The 22,579-nt window shown below is 43.5% G+C and overlaps 1 protein-coding gene across 4 annotated transcripts in view; it reads left to right on the top strand.

The window, feature by feature from the left end:
- Window positions 1-22,579, top strand: part of AFF2 (ALF transcription elongation factor 2) — a 438,865-nt gene that overhangs the window by 343,318 nt on the left and 72,968 nt on the right. For all 4 annotated transcript variants that reach the window (XM_017639874.3, XM_017639876.3, XM_017639875.3 and 1 more), the window contains one exon: window positions 14,894-14,931. In XM_017639874.3, coding sequence (XP_017495363.2) covers window positions 14,894-14,931 — 38 coding nt within the window. The remainder of the gene's footprint in view (window positions 1-14,893; window positions 14,932-22,579) is intronic.

Consider the following 22,579-nt stretch of genomic DNA (forward strand, 5'->3'; position numbering starts at 1 on the left):
TTCCAGGTCATTCATTTTGACAGATGCAACATTACTTTTTAACGGAAATGTTTAAAGCTGTAATCAAGAATAAGTGGAAGTAGATTTTTCACATTCACTTCCTCTCTTTTTAGCGTAAGTTTTTATTTTCTGTATTTACCTGAAGAAGTGGCATCACATCTGTTGGCATTTAGTACATTCACAAGGTTGGGCACGCATCACTGGGTCCAAAATATTTTCGTCATCCCACAAGAATATTCCACATAGGTTTAGCAGTCACTCGCCAGGCCTCATCCCTGACAACCATCAGTCTACTTTCTGTCCCTGTGGCTATGCCAATTTCATAGAAACGAACTCATACCACGTGTGGCCTTTTGTGACTGGCTTCTTTCAGTTCCCATACTGTTTTCTAGGTTCATTCATTTCGTGGCATGTATCAATGCTTCATTCCTTTTTTATGGCTAAATAATATTCTGTTTCATGGATATTCTGCCTTTTGTTTGTCTATTCATCTGTTGATCAACATTTTGTTGTGTCCACATTTTGGCTATTGCAAATAGTTTTGCCAGGGGCATTTGTGTATAAGTTTTTCTTGGAACACTTGTTTTCAGTTCTTTTGAACTGAGTCTTTCAAATCTTTCCATTCTTCCACCCAGAAGGAGAATTCTATCACTTAGGAATTCTAGGTTTAACTTACTGAGAAGCCATGAAAATTGCTTTCTTTTCAGGTGAGATAACACAGTGGCATGTAGATAATATGATACTATTCTCTTATCTTATAATTGGGACTGTCCTACCTCCAGCAACATCAGGAGGAATGTTGAGAGCTCCTATTTATGGAGCCACCCTTGCTGTGTGCCAGACATTTAGCTAGGTGCTGTCTTATTCAAACTTCACAGCAAACCTTAGTGAGAGGTTCAGGCTTCCCGTCTGAGCTATGGATTGCAGAATTATTCTATTTGTGGCAGGATGGTTGGGGAAAAACATAGAAAGACTTTATGCTATGGTTTGCAGCATAAAGAATCCTAAGAAGATGCATTTCCCATGCATGAATGAAAATGAAACACAGGATCGAGACATGTCAGTTTTTAATTTGGCATTTCAGTCCCAAGCCTCCCATAGTCAGAACAAGACTACTCTCCATGCCTCACCAAGCACTCTCCATAGAGCTACCAGCCATGCCGAGTAGGCCGTGTGCAAAAACACCAATAGAGCAAGTATGATGTGTTGAAAAGCTAAGGATTATTCCTGCAAATGGGAAAACAGAGCATGAGGTGAGAATGGGCAAATTATAATACACAAATTAAAGGCACCACATGGTCAGCTATGGAGACTTAGGGTTATAAAAAAAATATTTTAAACACAAGATTTTACCTTCTATTGACTCTTTAAAATCATAGATGCACAATCCCATTTAAACATGGTTTCAGTGAAAAAGCGATGGTGATTGTACCCTGAAAAAGTATCTGCTTACATCTAGAGAAACACATTCACCATTGCATTTTATTCTCAGTTGGGACTATTTGGGAAGCAGATATGTCCATGCTGTCTTCTCAGGCTGTGTGGCTGGTCTGGCACTGTGTAGGAGAGCTAGCGGGAGCATAGGTATGTAGTCCGATAGACACCGGTTTGAATCCTGACACTGTCACTTACTGGGTGACCGTGAGCTAAAGACCGAAATGTGTATGAAATGGAAGTAACAAGAGCACCTACTTCGTTGGACCCTAGTGACGATTCGGTGATGAAGTAATGAATGCATGCAAGCTCACGCGACACTATAGTAAGCACATAAGTGCTCGTCCCTTTACATGATCAGCAGCGTCATTGTTCCTGCCACTAATAACAATGAAATATGTCTCATATTCTTTGAGATGCCAGACACATTCTTTTCCCTTTTCTTATAAGGAATGGGATTTTAAAGAGAGCTGCTGACTTAACTACCTGGAAAATAGCCAGAATATAACAACCTTGAATGAAGAATTCTGACTTGTCCTAATATGCAGTGACTGTGTGTGCCTAGCTGTGAGGAATTGTAAGTGTAGTCCTTAAGAGCACGGTTTTCGAAACAGAGAAGCCGGGGTTTCCATCCCAACTCTATCACATACTAGCCACGTTAGATGGGAAACTCACCTACTATCTTTAAGTCTCAGATCTCTCACCAATAACCTAGGATAAACCAGTTTCCTCTAACTCACTGGAGTAGGGGGAGGATCAAATGAAGCTCATGTATAAGAACATGCTTTGAAAACCACAAGCACTCCACAAATAGGCAGTTATCCTTCTGAATGGCCCTTTGAAACATAAACTGGAAGTCCCCTCTTTTGGATCCATTGGTAAATAGATCTTGCCTTTCATTGCGGCCTTGGTGGCCACAAAGATCTGCCAGGAACTAGGCTGAATGTCCTAACCACACCCCCAAAGGCATCCGTTGGATATGAACAATTTCTTCCCCTCTGAGGCCTGACAAGTTTTAAAACAGATAACCCAGGAAGAAAGGCCAGGTCGTGAATGACACCACACCAAGTCCTCCAGGAAAATTCCTTGTCTCTAAAGAGGAGTTTTTCTTCAAAGGACTGACATAGATGGAGGATTGAGTCCCACCTTTTCATTTACTTCTTCCTTTCTCTTTCTGAGCTCTCACCCTGCCCAGGAGAAAGACCTAAAGGGTCCACTGTAATGCTCTACTCACCTTGGGTTTTCTCTCAGAAGCTTCCCCTGAATGGCAAATAATCACTTGAAGTTGACACCAGATGCTGGAATGTTCCAGAACAGTGTTTTGAGTTGGATACGTATTTTGTACTTAGCGTCCACATAAACCTACGTGTTGCAATATGTTCTTTTTGTCAAAGTTGGTATCAACAGCATGGTTGGGATGGGGGCTGCATGATGCCCATTAGCTAGTTGGCTGCATTCTCACTTCTCAGCTGCCCCTCTCGGCATCATGGATATAAAACCCAACCCTGGCCTGCCCCGTACAACACTTACTGAGTTGCCATTTTCAAGCCAGTCGTTGAAGACAGGCAGTAATGGGGTGAGGTGGCGCTTGGGCTTTGGCTAGAGAGTGGCATGATCCAGGAAGACAGGCTTCTTGGGAGGCCACGGGTGTGGGGTTCTCTCCACCCCTTCCCTTCCTTCCACTGCACCTTCATTTTTCCTCCTGGTCACATTTCACTTCTTTTGATTCCTGGGATTCAAAGAACCCCTGAAAATGAGGGGTTAAACCTGGAATCAATTTCCACTTACAGCTGAGAAGCAGTTATTGATGCTGTGCTTGCAGTTCAATAAAAGATCTAAAGATAGAGACCTTGTGCTTCTCTTTCAATATAAGCAGCCTAATCAGTCTCAAATGTTTTTTTAACAAAGAAATTGAATTGACAGGTTTATTAAAATTGCTGTCTTCAAAGTTTTAAGCTAGCCACAATTTGACCTATTCCAAAAGCTTCTAGAATGTGTGGTGGCCAAACTGCAAAGTTCCTTCCAGCATGTATTCATAGAACGAGGGAAGCACCTGCTTAACGTTTCCTTGAATGCTGTCACCATGTGTGATGCCTGCGGCTCTGGGCACGCAGTCAGCTGTACTCCGGTGGCAGGACGATCCGTGGTGCCTGGGTTCTGAAGCCAGGTTAGATCTGGGCATGGCTCTCTCATGCCCCAGTCATCTCAGGCTGACTTTAGAAGCAGTCTGAAGGCCGTGAAACAGACAGGTATTGTTAAGAACCACCTTTGGGCATTTTCATCCTAATACCATGTTGTTATTAAGGTGACTCAGACTGGAGTCTTACGTGAGTTCCTTTAGCCCTGTCAGAAGCTTGGAAAATGGGTACCATGACTGGAAGTGTTCGATCAGTGACCAGGCTCAGCCGAAGACCTGTATATAACATGGTGTTGGTGCTTTAAAACCAGAACTGAACAATTCAAATTTGAGCACAAAGGCATTCTAATGAATTGCGTCTGAATACATTATTTTTTAATTTGCTCCGATAAACCTCATTTTATTTAACCCGGCCTTTCTTCTTTTTCTGCCTAAGGATTGCCCTGGTACCCTTAGAAATGGGCACTCAATTCAAAGCATGTAACTGGGTGGGGGTGGGGAGGGCGGACTTCTCAATGGATGCCGGTAGCGGAGCTGCTCCTCCCACGGGTTGCCACTTACAGGGAAACGTGGTCTCCTTAGAGCGACCCACTTCAGAACCCTACGTTTTATCAGAAGATCACTAATTGCCTCACACGCAGAACAGCTTGCTTTTAGTCTAGGTTCTTAATTTTGGTTTTATATTGGGCCTGACTATTTTTGTTTGTTTTTGCTATTACTGTTGGGCCAGCTCACGGGCTAGGGTGTCATTTAGTAATAGCAAATGAGATGAGTTCCATGGTAGCAGAAAATCCAAACATTCTGGCTGCTTTGGGACGTGTTCCTTATACCTGTGATGCATGATGACCTTTCAAAACAGCGGCCAAGTTAAATTAGAGGCCACTTTTATGTTTAAAGTTCGCTAATGAAAAAGATGTGGTAAATCTGACTCCTGCTATCAGCTGGCTCTTTTGAAGTTGCCGTTCTCCTCCCTGCTGTAATCATGCCTATTTTGCAGCCACGGCTCCCCCTCACCACGCTGAACAAGTTGTTACCTCCCCAAGGCTTCTCTGCATTTCCATTTACTTTGTTATCAGCAGAAAGGCTGGGGAAGGCCTCTTAAGTAACGACATCAGTATGGCACACACAGCGAGAGAGGTCAGCCTGGCAGAGCTATAGAAACAGCAGATGGATTAGGATGAAACCAGGTGCAAAATAACTTTGATAGAGTCTTTTAATGTAAACAGTTTATCTGTCATTGCCTTTCATTGAAATCCCCCGCAAAATGATAGAGTTTGGGCTGTTAGGACTGCAGAATGTAGCTGAAGAGAATCCAGCCATTGCCATACTCTAACTCTCCAGCAATTAGAGAATGTGAGGACATTTTAATTTATTCATTAAAGACAGGAAAGTAAATAGGATAACATATAAGGTTAATAGAATAACATTGGCCTTCATATTCCCAAGATTGTGTTTCCCATTTAGCTGTATTAGCATGGAGACTAGATTAATAAGAAACTGCTTAGGGCTTGTATGATGTGATTTTTAATATGCTCCAGGCAAGTCTGTGACTGTTTAGAAACGTGCGTGCTGAATTTTTTCATTGTAATTAGGCCTTCTACTTTTAGTACCAAATATTTTGACTGTAATCTCCATGGATTGCCTTTTTTATTATATTCTCAATAAAATGCTTAGAGCACACAGAGATGCAGAGAAGCACAATGTTTTTACATCTTGTGATTGTCATAGCTGATGACCAGATACTGGCTAATGTCCACTCCGACTGATGAATTATCCACTATGAGCATTTCCATTGCAAAGCTGAAGGGTCTTTTGCTTAGCTTAACCCTCTTTTGTGCAATGAACCTAAACCAGACGTTGGTGAAGGTGTGCTGCTTACCTCAAGATCCAAACAGAAACAGAGATGGGTTTGCTCTGTTATTTCAGAAACAATAGCTCTCACATAGGGCAGGGGTAACCACAGCCCTCTGTTACGCGGCAAGGCATGACTCTGGCTCTGTGACGAGAGTGGCAGGGGGAGGAGCAGCCCCCTCTGGGGACCTGGGGATTGCTAAATTGACTTGAATTGAAGTCGCCCTTGTCTCTGCCCCTAGCAGGGAGGAGGTGACTGGACAGCATTGGTCCTCTCTCCACTCTCCCCCCAGCCCTTGTTTGGGCCAAACATGTTCTTTTTCTTAGGCCCCTCACCACCCAAATTTGGGTCCCAAATCCATGGTTGGAGCCTGGAGATTCTGGGTTGGAATCATTCGCTAAGAAACCCTGGGCCATGTGCCATGTGTACCAAAGTTTATTAGAAGTTTCCAAGTCTGGAGTTTTATCAAGGTTCTAGCATATATAGAGCAATTTGAAGATCTCCAACAAAAGCTGGTAAATAAAACACTTTGTCAAACTGAAAATGGAAAACTCTGAAATTTATATGGTAGCTTTGAAAAATTTACTGAAGTTTGGTTTAGGGCTCAGGAATGCTTTGTTCTGACCCCCAAATATCTGCCGTCTACTGCAAAAGTTGCCAGGCAGGCTGCCAACACCCAGGACCTTGTCCAGAATGGAAAACAGAACCTGTCTCATTCTTAAACAGCTCTGTTTATTTTTTCCTATTTATGTAGCAAGAGCAAAGAGGATAAGCATTGTGAGCAGACAGAAGAGTAGCTACCAATCCAAGATTCACCATTCAAAATTCAACTGGATGGGCAGATAAAAGCAGCAGACATCCCAAAATGTATGGACTGACATGACTTATATTTCACAGAGTACTTCATAGGAGTCTTTGAAACATTAGATGTAAACATTCATATACTTGCTGATAAATCCTTTTCTTTTTTTGCTAATGGTGGTAGACTCAGGTGCCATATTTAGCCCTGAATATATTTTATGTATTATATATATATATATATATATATATATATGCTAGAATTCTTGTGTGTATATCAAACTATAGACTACCATGTCTTAAAATGACCACAGGGAGTCTTTACTCCAGCTGCCTAATTTTGCCAGTAATGACACAGAGGTGGGACAAAGCTAGATGGATTTGGTATTATGAGATAATAGAAAATATATGTATTGGTCTCCGCCCGCGGTTCCTGGCACAGAGCCCCTAAAGCCCTTATAATTTCCTAAATGAAGAGATGAAGAGCATCTTTGCTCTAATACTTGGTCTTTGACCCTGGTTGCTGACACAGGGTCCTAGATCTCTTGGCGTTTCCTGGATGCTAGCAGTGTCTTTTGTTCCAATGAGGCAACGCTGGGTGGATTCCTGAACGGGGGCTACTCACCAGGAAGACCAAGCCATGATTACAAGCTTAGAGCTTTCAGCCCTGCCCCCTCATCCCCACTGCTCTGGCGAGGGGAGAGGGACTGGAAATTAAATTAGTAACTAGTCATGCCTATGTGAAGAAGCCTACATAAAATCCCAATAGTATGGGTTTCGGAGAGTTTCCAGGTGGGTGAACAAATCCATGTTGGTAGGGTGACAAACTCCAACTCCACAGGGACAGAAACTCCTAGACTTGGGACCCCCCACCCCCACCCAAGACCTCACCCTATGTATCTTCATCAGGCTGTTCCTCTGTCTCCTTTATCATGTCCTCTAATAAACTGGTGGATGTGAGTAACTGTCTTCCTGAGATCTGTGAGCTGCTCTAGAAAATTAATCAAAGCTGAGGAGGGGGTCATGGGAGCCTCTGAATTATAGCAGATGGGTCTGACACACAGGTGACAACCAGGCCTTGTGATCTGGAGTTGGAAGGGGGGGAGTCTCACGGGACTGAGCCCTCAGCCTGTAGGATCTGATGCTGTCTCCAGGTAGATAGTGACAGAATTGAGTTAAATTGTAGGACACCCAGTTGGTGTTGCAGAAAATTGCTTGGGAGGGGAAAACCCCACACCCATCTGGTGTGAGAAGTGTGGTGAGTGTGGTAATAGGGTGAAAGTGAAGGAGAAACACAGGTGGTGGACTACTGGGTTTTCTAATGCAGACACATAGATGAAGGTGGGTGTGGCATCCTCACCCACACTGGGATGTGTTCAGAGTGTAAGCCTGCAAACGCTAAAGTTACATCATCAGTGTTTGCTCCCATGTAGGTTTTGGAATACTTTGACCATTGAATACCTGCTCTTCCCATTTTCCTCTTACATAGGGTAGGGAGAGAACCTCTATTCTGTGTCGGTTATCTCCCACCAAAGGACACATGTCATTTAGTGAGGGGTGCCCCCCCCTTAGCACCAGAGGCAAGAGGGCTCAGATTGGCTGGAGAAAGAAAATTGAATTTTCAAATCCACAAACCGTAGGGGGACAGAGTAACTGAGTGCTACTTACTTTGGCCCTTCTAATGGGGAGAACTAACAACCCCAGCCAATATGGAGATGCTCTGCCTGGTATCACCATATTTATTCCATATTTATTCCACTTAGAGAATGATTAGTGTCAACAGATGACTCTTCTGGGTGAAATGTGCTTCTTCACCAAAGACGGTGCATTTTTCATTGTTACAATATGCCTGACCTTTAGTCATAAACAAAACTGCCCATTGACAAATGGCTCATGCTAAAGGATCTTGCTGTCCAGCAAAATAGCCCAGACCAAAGGGAACGAGCCTTAATGGAGCACCTGCACCTCTAAATCCTGTTATCCCATCATCTTCAGGCCAGACACATGAAAAACTCCAACTGGTTGCCTCGTGAGTGAAATACACATGCAGGGACGAGTAGGTTGGGCTATGAGGCTGAGACAGGAACGTGGATGTAGTCAGAGTAGGGTGAGGGCCTCCAGAGGGGGCAGGGTGAGATATCTGCAGTCAGAGCAATGTAACTACATGCAAGGAAACCCCCTGCTAAAACTCTATGTTAAACATAGAGTTCTAGAATCATTCTTCAGTGAAATCAGTTAATGTTCTCCAGATAAAGAAGAGCAGCACATGTTTTATTATGCTAACCATTTATAATCACGTGTAAGGCTCACTTTAGCATGCTAAAAGGCCCAGGCCTCTGTGCTGTCTTTCCTCCTTCAGATCTGATGAAGTGATTTTGCAAGCTGGGCAACTAATTTAGCAAGTAAGCCCAGGCATAAACAACACAGTAAAAGGCGGGAAGGATTCCACCTTAAAGATAAGATTGCATTTTAATACTCAAGAAGTTAAGACATTAGAAATTCTTCACTTACTCTTTAGCAAACAATACCTCAGGCTACCTTGGGGGCTGAGCAGGTGGCCTTGTTTCATATGCCCCCAGACCAACATGCTGGTATCTCAGAAGTTGCTTGTGTTAAGGGACCACTTAACAAGTCCACACCCCGAAGTTTTTTCATGTTCTCAAAAAGTCCTCAGCTGCCTATAAAACCCCCTAGACAACGCACCACTACGGACTCTCTTGTCCCCTCCTGGCGTGAGCCAGGAGCTCTGTCCTTTCACTTTATCTCTAAATAAAAGCCTGTACCTTGCTCTCCTACCTTGACTGTTTATGACGCTCATTCTTTAGCTCCGCAAACAAGAACCCCGGCATCAAGGCCACTGTTCAGCTGGCATGGGCAGGGTGTCAAGTTGATAAGTAATTCAGTGAGCAGTGGGAAGCCAGAGAGGACTCTGAGAACAAGAGTGACATGACTGAAGTGGAGCCTGAAACAGGGTAAGAATAGGGAGACCAGCAGGCCATTGAAGAGGCAGTGGCAGCTGTCCAGGTGAGAGGTGGTTAGGACCAAGCTAGGCCATAGCTGCAGGAGGGGTCTGGGAGGCACAGCCTTCTGGCAGCAAACAGATGGGAAATTCGCTGTCACACCTTGGGTGTGAACAAGCGCCTCGTGCAGGTGCCAGATGGATCCAGACGCATGTGGTCCTGGAGTTCAGCTTTTCCTTCGGAGCCCTCCTTTTCCCTCCACATAGAGCTTGGGACCCTCTGGCACTCTTTCATACCCAGAGCGGTACTCAGGCCTCCCAGAGCCCACAGTCATCCCCGATTCCTTTATTCAGTTGATGTTTATCAAGTGACTCTTAGGTGCAAGGCACAGTTCCTGCCACCTGGAACAAATTGCCTCCAGTCTCTGCCTGTCAGAATTCGATTCCTGCCCCTGTTGTGCCTAGCACAGGCCTCCTTCCTATGTACATAGAAAACAGAGAATGAAATTAAAACAGGAGCAGCTCAGTACGCTAGGGATAGGGAACGTGTTTTCGTTCCGCGCAGCTTCAGAGTTCACATACAGGACGCTTCCTCATTGCCTTCTGGGTACCCATCCGGTGGGTGATACTTTCCTCAAGATTTCAATCCCTGGATGTACAGTCAGAAATTCAGGCAGGCATCCAGGTGTTGCAAAATGCTGAGTGACATTTTCTCCTCTTCATCTGCCATCCTGGCTGTGCATGTGTGCTGCCAGCTGAAACCCCAGCCTATAGGATATAATATAAGCCTCTTACTGTTGTATTCATTCCAGTGAAATCTATTTAAGTGCTGTAATTAAGCAATTCATTTTTATATTTGGGCAAGTGTTCTCAGTATATGTCTCTTTAATTGATTTAATCAATTCTGTAGGTATTGATTTTAGACCATCTGAATACCCTAATGATGTGTTCATTTGTTAATAGGAGTTTCTCTTCTGAACTCAGGCAATCAATGAAATTTACCAATACATGCCTCTAGCTTGAGGTATGGCTGTGCCTCACAGGACAGCCCCATGAAAAATAAAAACAAAACAAAACACAGAAACAGAAAACCAATGCAAACAATTGTTCTGTCTTGTTTCCATAATGCCTGATACCCAGTTATTTGAAATTGTCTGAATGATCAACTTTGTACTTTTTATCAAGAAATGTATGGTATAGACCTAGCTTGGGTGTATCTGCTAGGAGGATGCTGGGAAAAAGCCATACAGGCAGGAAATATAAAAGCCATATAGAACACTGCTAATGGAGTCACATTTCATGCTTGACTGATAGCATGATCACTGATTACGGATGGACGGAGCAGCCCCTGAACGTGTAGCCTTGTAAAATGAGTCCCGCGCTGCAATGTCTGTAGGCCATCTGAGTTCTCACTTCGACTGTCTCAACAAACAGGGAGTGTATTGCATTGAGTTTGTTTCCTGTAAATCTCTGGGGAGGGGCTGGGGGTGGGGGCATTGTCATAAGTCTGGGCATGACTGTTCAGGGGATGCTTCTTAAAAGCCCCCAAAACTTCTCTAATTTTTTTAAAAGACATAGTCTACATGTCTACTGGACTAGAATTAGTGAGTGATATATAATCCCTGGGACAGAATTACCTTCTCAAAGAATTTTTAAGAAGTTTAATCTGTATATAGAAGTTCCTGTAAGTTTTCTAAGTGCCTTGTATGTAGCCTTTTCTCCCTAAGAAACAATGATGTTAGGCAAGCCATGGAGGATGGGGCCCCAAAGCCAGCCACTTTCTTTCCTCCCTTGTTCTTTCTTTCCTTCTTTCTATTTGTCATGAGAGCTCTACCTTTTATGGTTCACATAATTCAGTATGGTCCCTGAGTCACTTCAGCTGCAGTGCAGCGAAAGGATTTTCTATGTATCAGAAAGACAGGGTCCTTCTTATCTTTAGGAAGACAGATTTAATGAGTGAGCAACTCTGAGCATGTCCTTAGCCACATCATCCCTCCTGAGGAAAGAAATTTGCTGCTTAGCAGGATACCACGAGTGGTGCCATGCTGGTGATGAGAGAAGCAGCGGCTCATAAACACTCCTAGGAAAGAGAGAAGTGCCTTCTCCCTGGGCATGTAATTTTCTCAAGATGCCGTATCACCGAGGAGGCTCACCTAGGGTAGCCGCCTCAGGGCTTCCCGACCTCAGGGCCCAGTGTCCTTGACAAAGTGAAGAGCCCTCCTGATGGTGGGAGGTACGAGAGGCACCGTGGGGGAAACTCTCCGAACCCCGTACTGCTGGGATTCTATATGGGAAAGAGGGCCCTTCCTAGGCCTGCAAGTGGACGGGCGTGGGGGGGTGAGTGTGTGCACATGCACCCACGCCCCCACAGCGCCTCAGGTACCCTGATGGCCCTCCCAGCAGCAGCGGCCCCCAGGCCTGTGAGGGGGATAGGCCCTCCCTGCTGGGCTAGGCCTGTTGGGTTCGAAATACTCCTGCCGTGCAGGGAGGAACAGAGTGGCTCCGATAGTCCTCGCTGGAATAACTGCGTGGGGTCACTGGTCAGGAAGCCCGAAACTCCAGCCATAACAGCTGATGCTCAGACGCCTGATGGAGAAGCAGCCCCAATCCAGATGTGCCGCATCTGCTTGGCACGCTGCAATTCCTAGAGCTCAGTCGTGGAGGTTGGCTACTCATGACCACTGTTGAAGCCAACAGGGCAGGAGCAAAGATCTTTGTTTGTCAAAGGAGGAAACTGAGGCTCAGAGGCATTAGCCACCTTGCTAGTGTCATGATGATGGCAAATGGCAAAGCTGGGAGTAGAGCCCTGGTGTCTGGATTTCTAGCTCATCACTCTCTCTGCTATAGACCACTGCCTCTCGTCACACCATATGGGAGTATAGTTTTTAACATTTTAATTTATTCGATCATCCTTTCTTATACTACAGCTTCCTTAATGGCAAGCTAACTATCATGTTAGGGAACTGTGCCACAAAATAAGTAGAATATAGGTTTTAAAAGCATATAGATGTGACAAATCAAAGCAGCAGAAGTGTTGACTATCTAGCCTCCATTTTCCAATCAGTTTAAATTACTTCAATGTGTGTTTTTGAACGCAAAATTAGCTGTAATCCCCATATGCAACCCTCCTAAAGCTTGGTGAATTACACTAGATCATTTCATGTTGATTCCCCGCCCTTTGCAGGGCAGCTCGCGTTCTGGCACATGTATCTGGAACTTAGGATTGTCTTTCATGTCCCATCATTCCAAAAGAGTTTTCTCCTTGCAAATTTTGCAGACTAATTCTTATACCTTAATGGTATATATATATATATATATATATATATATATATATATATATATATATAGCACCCAAATAATTTGCTTAACTTTTCATTAAAGTCTCAGTTGAGTAATTCCTTATAGCATGCTTGAAACAGCATCAAATTACAGTGGAAGTGCAGGGCACAAATTGTGAGCTGTGTCTCTTGTCTGGTGGGGACTCCCTCAGACCAGTTAGCTTAGAGATTAAAGACAACGAGCGCACGGGAGGATGGCATGAGCACATCTGACTAGAGCTGCCGGGATTCCGGCATGATGCCCTAGTCAATGTCTGAAGAAAAGAGAACCTCTCGGCATAGATATTTTCAGTCAATAACCAAGCAACCTAGAAAACGTTAATTTGGATTAAGTTATTTTCCTGTAACAGCTGTATAAAAGGATGTATGTTTCAAAGAAACTGGCCTTGAACATGATTACATTCCTCCCCATCAGAGAAAAATAACTGGGTCTAATTCGCAGTCCCAAAACCTAGGGAAGAGAGGGTGTTTTCAACAGCATGTTGCAGAATCAGAGCTGGGTTAAGCGGTATCACTTTGATTTGTCCCCTCCCTGTCTTCCGCCAGTGGCCTGCGCTACTAGTATACCCGGCATGCTTCAAAAGAGAGCCCCTCGAACACCAGGCCTGCTGCTCTGTGATAACCTAAGTCTTCTTCGAGGACAGACTTGTTTGGATTTTAAGGGATTGGGAAAAGTGGGTTCGTGTGATTTCCACAATGACAGGTCTTCAGCCCACAACCATATCTTCTTCCAAACTGGCCAGGACTGGGGGAGAAAAGGTGGTAGGAAATGCAGGCATCCGTGGGTGGGGTGTGTGGGCATGAAGACCCGGTGCGGCACCACAGGAAGGTCTCTGCCCGAGCCTCGGCTCCTCACCAGCATCCTCCCAGGGACTGTTCAGTGACAGGCATTCATGTCCCTAAAACACGTGAGACATGCCTTCGGCCAGCCAGATACATATTCCTTGTTTTATTATTTTCACCTGTTACCTCATTCTCTAGCTTTCTTGCTTTTCCACCACTTGCCAAAACTCATTTTCAGGCACAGATGGTGACAAAAGGATTTTTGCCTACCGAGCCAAAGAAAGTGCCCAAATATTAATGAGTATTTATCTAGCAACAGAACTTGAGTCTTAATAGACAAGAAGGACTTGGATTTCTACCACTGATGTCTAAACTTAGGATGTACCTCATTTATTTTTTAAAACATGGCTTTGAAGAAGTGCATTGGGTTCAGTATGCTTAATGTTAGATTATCAATCGCCTCTGTTTCACGTGGCTGCTGCTGCATCCCAGTTTCCAGCACTGTTCTCTCCATCTCCTGGCCCTCACCCACCTCCAGGATTCACAGATAGAAAGGTCTCCAAGTAAGTACTTTTTAAGAGTCTTAAAAACGCAAGGTTGCCAAACCACTGCTCCCATGGTCTCCATCTGAAATGTTATTTCTATAGCCTGCAAAAGTCTAGGGTTTGGTTCTGATTACATAATTATGCTACAGAAGTATGAAAAAATCAGCACTAAAACCCTCCAGGTGCTTAAACAGTTTGATAGACTGTAGCCATTCTGCCATCAGCGCCCCCAGCTGTGTTGCTTAGCAACATTTTAATTCCAGAAGAATCGAAGGAGATGCAATCCCTGTGGAGAAGGAAACAGAAATAAGAAGGCTGTTGACAGATGATCTGAGTTGTTTCTTCTAATATACTGTGAAGATCACTACCTCTTTTCATGAATGATAAATGGACTGTACACAGATCAATGGCTTCAGCAATAAACTGGAACCAGGCTCCATGTCTAAGGCAGCGCAGGCCGAGAGGGCCAGAGATTTCCTCATTTTGATGATTTGGTGTGTGTTTTCTTAAAGGTTCCACTGGAGGAAATTGATCCGAGCAGCCGGTCATCCCTTGCGCTTTTGTGATGTCTGCTAATAAAAATGATTTTAGAAATGGACACTGTGGCCTTTCTGTCACCATGCAGGTGCAGCCAGGTGTCAACTGTGAGGCAGGGGAAATGGTTCCCTATCACAAATGTCAAAATCCAAGCCTACGCCCATGGCCTTCCTTTGGCACCTACCTCCCCACCCTTTCACAACAACCCAAGCAGGCCCACCCTGGGGGTAAGCTTAGAGTGAAAGGTGGGGGCGGGGGATGGAGCTGTGACCCCGAGGGTCCCCGTGTATGGGCCCTGCTGAACTTGCCCGCAGCTGTGCCTGTAAGCTGCTCATGGACAGGTAACCGCCTTCCCCAGGAGAGGAAAATTGCTTTTTGCGTCTGCAGCCTGCTTTGGTTAGCTCCTTACGTTTGTGAAGAGCATTTTATATTGCTTATTGTTTTGGTAACTTGTTGCAAAGATTACGCCTGCTAATGTGGTCTAATTGCATTTTTTTCTTCTGTTTACAGGCTGTTGAAAAGGCAAAACCTAAGAATAATCCTGTGAAGTAAGTTATTTTTTTATTTGTTGGAAATTTTAATTTGAACAGACTTCACACATGTGGGAAAAAAAAGTCATAAAAGAGACCTTGGATTTTGAGTTAATCTCTGTCTAAGAACAAAAACAAAACAAGCAAATAAAAAAGTACCTCCAGTGAGCAGGGACCAGCTTTTCTTTTCTCCTGTGGTCCTGATGAGAAAGTGCCTGAGTTGTGCCCAGTTGATATAAATTAATATGTGCCATCCATGAATAGCTGCCAAATACTAGTATAATCATGTTCAATGCAGAGTGCTTCAAGCCTTTGGGTTTTGCACATGCTAAAAAGATTATATTTTTTAATTGCAAACGTTGGACCTATGACAGAGATGTAAATGGCTGAAAATGTGCCAGGCGATTTCCAGCACGTGGGGAGGTTTGGCACCTCGGCATCAAGGCCTCTTTCCTCTGTTAATGAAAAGCTCATAAAAATATTTTTAATGAAAGTTTCTTCCTGGCTAACAGCGAGCAATTTTCAAGGCATTTTATGGGACACTCTTAAATTATAAACAAGCAGCACAGCACTGTTTTAAATACAGTACATCTTAGACATCCTGTCTCTTCCAGAAGGGAGACTTTAAAATTAAGGATGTCTGTCTTGTCATTTGGGTTTGTGACATCTGACTGCAGTATTGTGGTACATACCAGTCCTGCCAGCCATGTGGCCTAGGGAAGACCTGCTCTATTGGCTGGATTACTATAGGTCTGGGAATATCACATCTCTAGGAACTACATGATAATTTACATCAGCCAGCTTCCATATAGTGGGTGCCCAATGCAGAACTGGGGAGTGCATTGACTTGTAATCATTTTTGGGAGAATGGATCAGCTAATGCCAGGGGCAAGAAGGCTGCTTGTGTTTCATAAAAGAATTAACTTTTCCAAGTCACCAGGGGAGTGCTTAGGACACCTATAAATTCAAGCGCTAATTCATTTTTCCAAAAGGCTTCAAGTACTTTGTCCTTAAATTTCATTTTTCTCAGGCCGCAGAATGTCCCTTCTCAGGCTTCTGTCCCCTCTGAGGGCGTATGTGTAGTCTGCAGATGTATTATGCTGTAGTTGTCCTATGGGAGCATTTTGAGTAGCTGAGTTTTTGTCTAGTTGGTGGGGGTTGAAATTTCTGCAACCTGATTTCTTTTCATCTATACCCGGAAGGCTTCTGTACTTGGAGCCGTGGCAGGTGAGCCCCATGGGCTAGAGGATGGTGCTAATGAGGCTAAGGCCAGGACTTCAGTCGCTGGGTGGGCCATTAGTGCTTGTCTTTCTCCTAGTATGACTGCACCCCTCCCTCCAGCCCACCCATGTGCAGACATGAGCCCCAGGTCACAAGGGATGGGGCAAGGGTGGAGGGGTGTAAACCCAGGTCCTCACAGACACAGGCATCTCAAAGTTCAAGCCCTTGCAATAGGACGGGAGTTCCAAGCTCCGCCTTTGGCCTGGTGCCAGGCTGCATTTAATCATATTCTAATGAACTGTAAATAGGGCCAGTTTTCTCTCTGTAACTTGAGAGGGCTCAACCCTACAGATAACCAGGTTTCCTTACTGAGCTCTTGTTGATTCACAGTCCAGACTCTATCTAATGTCTAGCATTTTAAGGAATATTAGAAAGAGAAAACAGGAAAGCTAAAAGAGTCAAAGCATTAATAGTTGAATATGGAGCTTTTTACTTGTAAATACATTTGAAAATCTGTTTAGTAATAAGCCTAAGTCACAATCAGATGGGAGATGTTTAGAATTGTCCTCTAGTTAAATCAGATGCTGTTCTCACAGGTGAGTTTGGGTGTCCTGTTGCATTTGAGCTCTTGATAGGTAGCTTGCTCATCCAGCCACAACCATCCGGGCACTTTGAGAAGACAGGCCTCTTCAAGACCTCAGTTCAGGGGCAGAAATTCCAGAGCATAGTGCAATTACACTGCCTGACAGTAGAGCAGAAGCCGAGTTTTTAAAGGTTTTGTGTATAGTAGGCTTCTTTCTATTCCTGATGTCTGACAGAGATTTTCAGTTATGCACAGTCCACTGGGACCCCGAATACAGGAAAAGTTCTATACGTGTTTTCTGGATGAACAAACAAGTAAACAAATTGGACACATCCCAACTACAGTCCTTCCTGTAACCTGGCCTGGAGGCATAAGACTGGTGACTCGGCAGCAGTAGACTGTCAGATCCAAACGACTTTTTTGGTCCTTTAAAACATTGAATAGGTGTTCACTGAGCCCTTGCGTATTGTAACTGCCCAAGTCATCTCGTTTCTTATTCTTCACTCACGCCGCATGTAAAATGTTCACGCACTGCTTTGGTTTATTCTAGTCACTTTGCTTCTGACCAGTTACCGGCTTGATCTTGTATGTAAGAATTAACATTTGATTGTTTGAACACACAATGGAAAGTGTGTACAGTCTTGCTGGAAAAATAGAGGTCTGGAGGCATTTACAACTAAAGAGCGAACACAGATTGGTGAAGATGATCACATGTGTGATTGGCTGTCATCCTCTGGTACAGTTTGACACATGGTTGGGAAAAAATCAAAAGAAGACTCTTCTGTGACATGTGAAAATTATATGAGATTCAAATCTCAGTGTCTAAAAAAAGGCTGGCACCCAGCTACACTCATTTGTTTCCATATTGTCTCTGGCTCCTTTACTGCGGCTGTGGAAGAGTTGAGTGGTTGTGACAGACTATACAACCCACAAGCCCAGAAATATTTACTCTCTGGACCCTTACAGAAAAAGCTTGCTGACCCCCGCTCCAGATGGCAGGTAGTGAAAGTCAGAGATGTAAGCTTTTCCATGACTCTGAAAGCTAAACTATCAACCCTGTCTTTTTTTTTTTTTTGTCCTCTAAAACATTAAATAGGTATTTACTGAGCCCTTGTCAGGTGTCCTGGACTTTCTGGAGCTGATGTACCACCTAATTCTCATTCAGAGCAAAGAGGCCACTCCTAATTCGCTATTTAAAAAAAATCGTTGTGGGTATGAGATCCATTGATGGGGTGGTGATGCCTCAGAAACCAGTAAATATATTGGGTGTAGATGGATATATTGCAAAAGGCATATGCATTTTCTATGATTCTCTTGCTCCCCAAGATCTAACTAAAGCTAAGTAAGCTTTCATTCAGTGATGGCAAATGATTCACAATATTCCTTTAGTTTGTGTATTTTCCCCTCTAAAGGTTCACTACCTCCTCCCTATTTCTCAACCACTTGTTCAATTTATTTTTAATACCTTTATGGTTGTAAGCTTCTTTCATCACCATAGGGAGACTGTGGTACACATTAATTACACTCCATACAAAGGAGAAATTAAATATATATACTTAGTGAATATAAGCATATAATATACCTGGATACACTAATGACTTTACCTTGAAACATTAAAGATTACCTCTGAGGGTAAGAATCAAAATTGAATGTTGTTAAGATCAGTGATCAGGACAAGAGATGCCAGCGTGTTTCGCAGTCTATTGGAACTATGCTGGTATCAAAGCTTGATTAGTGTGTTCAAACTGTGGCTCTTTAATGTGTCAGGGAGACTTTTACTTGTATGTTAATGTTCTGAGGCAATTATCTCCAAGCTTTCATTGTGACAAGAAGGCCTGAGAGATGTACAGATTTCTTCTACCATATGTGACTTATCACATACATTTTTTTAAAAACACATTTCTGTTATTAAGACATATGTGATAGTACACTTCTGCAAATGTGAATTGCTTTTGGCTAAAAGCCATGCACTAATAAGTTGAATTGAATCTAACCGAGGTTGACATCTGTTACCAAAAGAGAGAGCGCGAGCGAGCAGTTGTCAAGCATAAAATTCTTCCTGGCTTTTACACTTTAACAACGTTAAACAACGTGGTTGTTGTCTTTCACAAATCAGGATCAGAATCCACTCTGCTTAGGAAATTACAGCTTTATTTAGGAACCAATCCATCTTAAAGATATGGTGGTTTCATTATTGAAAATGACAAATAGCCACAAAGATTTTCCTGACCGTGATGTTTGTGCATTATTCATTCCTTCATCCAATGAATATTTATTGAGGATCTACAGCATTCCAGGAACTGTGATAGATGCTTAGGGAATTAAAAATAAGTCTGACACAGGTCTTACCCTCGAGGAGTTTAGTGTCCAGTAGGAGGGATAAAATCGGTTTGTAAGGAACTAAATACAAGATAGAGAGAGATGTCTGGTAAGTGGGGGACAGATAAAGTACAAGAGAATCTCTAAGGACAGAAAGTGCTTCTAGTTATCACTACTGCAGAAGGCAGGGGTGGGGGAACATTTGCACGGGGACTTCAAAGACTGTGAGGGTGACTGAGGTGGCAGGCAGTGCAGGGGTGGGTTGGAAACTGAAGCCCAGAACAAATAGTGGGGTAGGGCCCTGGGGGCTTATCCAGATGAAAGAGATTAGCTTGGTAGTGTCAAGCAGCGGTGCAAAGCTCTAACTCCTCACCATAGAGCATCAGTTAGGCCCCTAATTATTCAACACAAACAAAGGGTCCATGGAGTTGGATCTAGTCTTGAATCTACCACTAGCTTGTGGTTGGAAATTGACGTGTTCTTTCCTTGCTACAGACCTCAACTAAGTTATTTATATGGCTCGTCCACCTCTTAAAAAAAAGCTGAAGTTTAGAATCTTGTTGTGTAAGAATGCTTACTTTAAGAAATATTTTATGTTAAAGTTTGATGTAGATACATACAAGCATATACATTATAAATGATAAGCACTGCATATGTGATGTATTTGTTTATAGACACGTGCACACACACACACACACACACATACGATGCCTTTTCCCATCATTTCTGCCTTGTGTATTTGTGAAATGAGGGACAAAAAGCCACGTCCTTAGAATTTTAAAGACCTTTGTTAAATAGATCAGCAGTGCTCCACAAATCCTGGATTGAGGACTGGATTGAGCCTTTTCAATGACCCCTTATGACCGAAAGTGAGTTTGCAGTTGGAGTCCGTATTTCTTGTGATGCTTACACACATGCACGCCACAGACGTGCAGAATGTCATTGGATGTCACCACATCCTCTCAGAATGACAAGGCAATGGTTCTGTACTGTGCTCTGCCCAACACTAGGCTTGTGGGATTGTCTCCTTTAGGGAAAAAAGGCTCCAGCACCACAGAGGTTCGGCATGCACTGTCACCTTCCTTTCCTGGTGAGCCCCTGTGCACATTCCAATAACGCAAGCCCAAAGAAGTCCCGCAGAAAGAGGCCGGTTTACCATTGTCTTTCTCAAGGTTTCCCAAATGTGTTTGATCAGAAGGCACGTTTTCTGACATGGCATTTTGTGGAACACGCAGTTGGATGCTCGGGTCCATGTGAAATAAAATGACCACATAGAGGCCTGGCCACTCTATGTAGTTTGAGAAACCTAGGGCTAGTAACTTATGTCTAGTCTCTTAACAAAAGTATTTGAAGTGAGTGGATTATAATTGACCCTTGACCAACACAGATTTGAATGGTGCAGGTCCATTTACACATAGATTTTTTTCAATAAGTATATTGGAAAAGTTTGGGGAGATTTGCAACAATTTGAAGAAATATTTTCTTGTCTCTACCTTACTTTATCATAAGAATACAGCATATAATACATATAACATACAAAATATGTGTGAATCAACTGCTTACGTTATCAGTAAGGCTTCTAGTCAACACTAAGCTAGTAGTAGTTAAGTTTTGGGAGAGTCGAAAATTATACACAGATTTTCAGCTGTGTAGGGGTCAGCACCCCTGATCCCTGCATTGGTCAAGGATCAACTGTATTTAAAATGTCAACCATGGAAAGGAAAGAAATCCCCCAAGGTTGAAATAATACAATATTTCTTGCATCTCCTTTATGGTGTTACACTGTAAGTGATGTGTATGAATTGCAAATGTCCTGAGGAGCAGTCCTCAATGAGGGTGAGGGACAATTAGGGTTAAGTCCCTCTCAAAGAGATCCGTGAAGCCAGCGGCCACAGTGAGCCTCATCAGAGCAGCCGGCAGGCCGCCTGGCCCACTCACTCAGCAAGACACCCAGTCCAGTATGCTTCCTATGACGTCAGCGAAAGCGTAGTTACTCTCTAATTGGCCCTGGCCATTCTAAGTGTAGTTAAAGGGAAGATGGCAATAAAACCTCTGTTGAAACCAGCTGCATAAAACAAGCCATGCTTTTTATGTCACCCAGATAGCTATAATCGGATGCAAAAGGTTCCAGCAATCGTCTTCACAGTTAATGGAACTTGTACACGTTTTTGGACACCCTCCTTTTCATTGGTAATTGGAGTTGCATGACAGAGGCAATCTCGGGCGAGACAAACTGAGGCATGGAGAGCAGACTGCCCAGAACCCCGAGCTTCTAGGAATTCTCTCTACTTGGACCCACTGCCTTGTTCTTATCACCTCTCAGGACCTACATGTTCACTTTCAATGTCTATACATCTGTTGGTTTTTAAAGACATATCATCTAACTTTACATAGCAGTTTGTTGCCTTAGAATATGGAGTTAAATGTTTCCAAAATTAACATATTAGCAAGTTTGCGGGCACTTTAACAATTATGTTAACTTTGATTATGTTAACTTTCTAGAGATAAGGAAGAATTTCTCCTAAACTTCAGGCACATTGGTTTGTCTCATTTACCACCACTCATCTTTCCAAAAGCTTTATGAGAACCTTTTTTTCTTTATGGGGTGAATTAACACTCTGATAACCATTAAGAAAACAAAAATAGATAGCATCCAGTTTTTGGTGAAGCAGCAGGACCACAAACAAGCTAGTAAATGTGGTATCCAACCATTTTAAAGGGAATTAAGCCACGTTTTTAAGCAACAACATTCATAAAATACCTCTTTGTCCAGTACTTTCTAAAGTATCATGTTACTTTCTAGCTGTGCATCTAGGGTTTGCTGCTTAGATAAGAATGGACAACTCTCTTTAACCCATTCATACAAGTCGACTCAGTTTTAGTACATGTTACACCTAGAGTTTTATTTTAACATTGTCATTCATCTATCTTCTAGAAAACTGTCAAAAACTCAAAATCACATAGCTGATCTGCCAGAAATTCAAGCAAGCCATGCCTATATGTTCTTTTAACAAACACGAATTGTGCACCTACTCTGTGCCAGGCTCGACTGATTGGGAGATGAGCCTGGTAAGGACTCAGGCCTGAAAGTCCTCACACTGGTAGGGGAATGGACGCCTCAGTACGGAGCAGGCAGGCTCTGGGACCGACGCATGTGCAACACGCTCCCAGGAACAGATGAAGGAGTGAGCACCTGCTTGGAATGAGCCCATCCTGGCTCAGCAGGATGCCCCCGGGGGCCCAGGAGCGTGAAGCCATTCAGGAGAGCAGAACAGCACTTGCAAAAGGCACAACAATAGGAAAGCAGATGCTATGTTGTGAGCAATGTCTGCTAGGCAGAGGCAGCAAAGGAGGGGGGCCCTTTTTTCCCAGTAGAAGGAAATACCAAGTTTGTGAGTTGCAGGAGAGAAAAGGAAAAGAGTAACTGTGTGTGCCAGGATGCCAGAAGCCTCGCACTGCCAAGGACTCGGGCCCCAGGCTTGACATGAAGAGGAGAGCAGGACAATGTAGACAACCAAGAAAACGCTTAAAAGGGTACTTTTG

Source organism: Manis javanica, chromosome X (assembly GCF_040802235.1).
Source record: "Manis javanica isolate MJ-LG chromosome X, MJ_LKY, whole genome shotgun sequence".
Classification (NCBI taxonomy): Eukaryota; Metazoa; Chordata; class Mammalia; order Pholidota; family Manidae; genus Manis; species Manis javanica.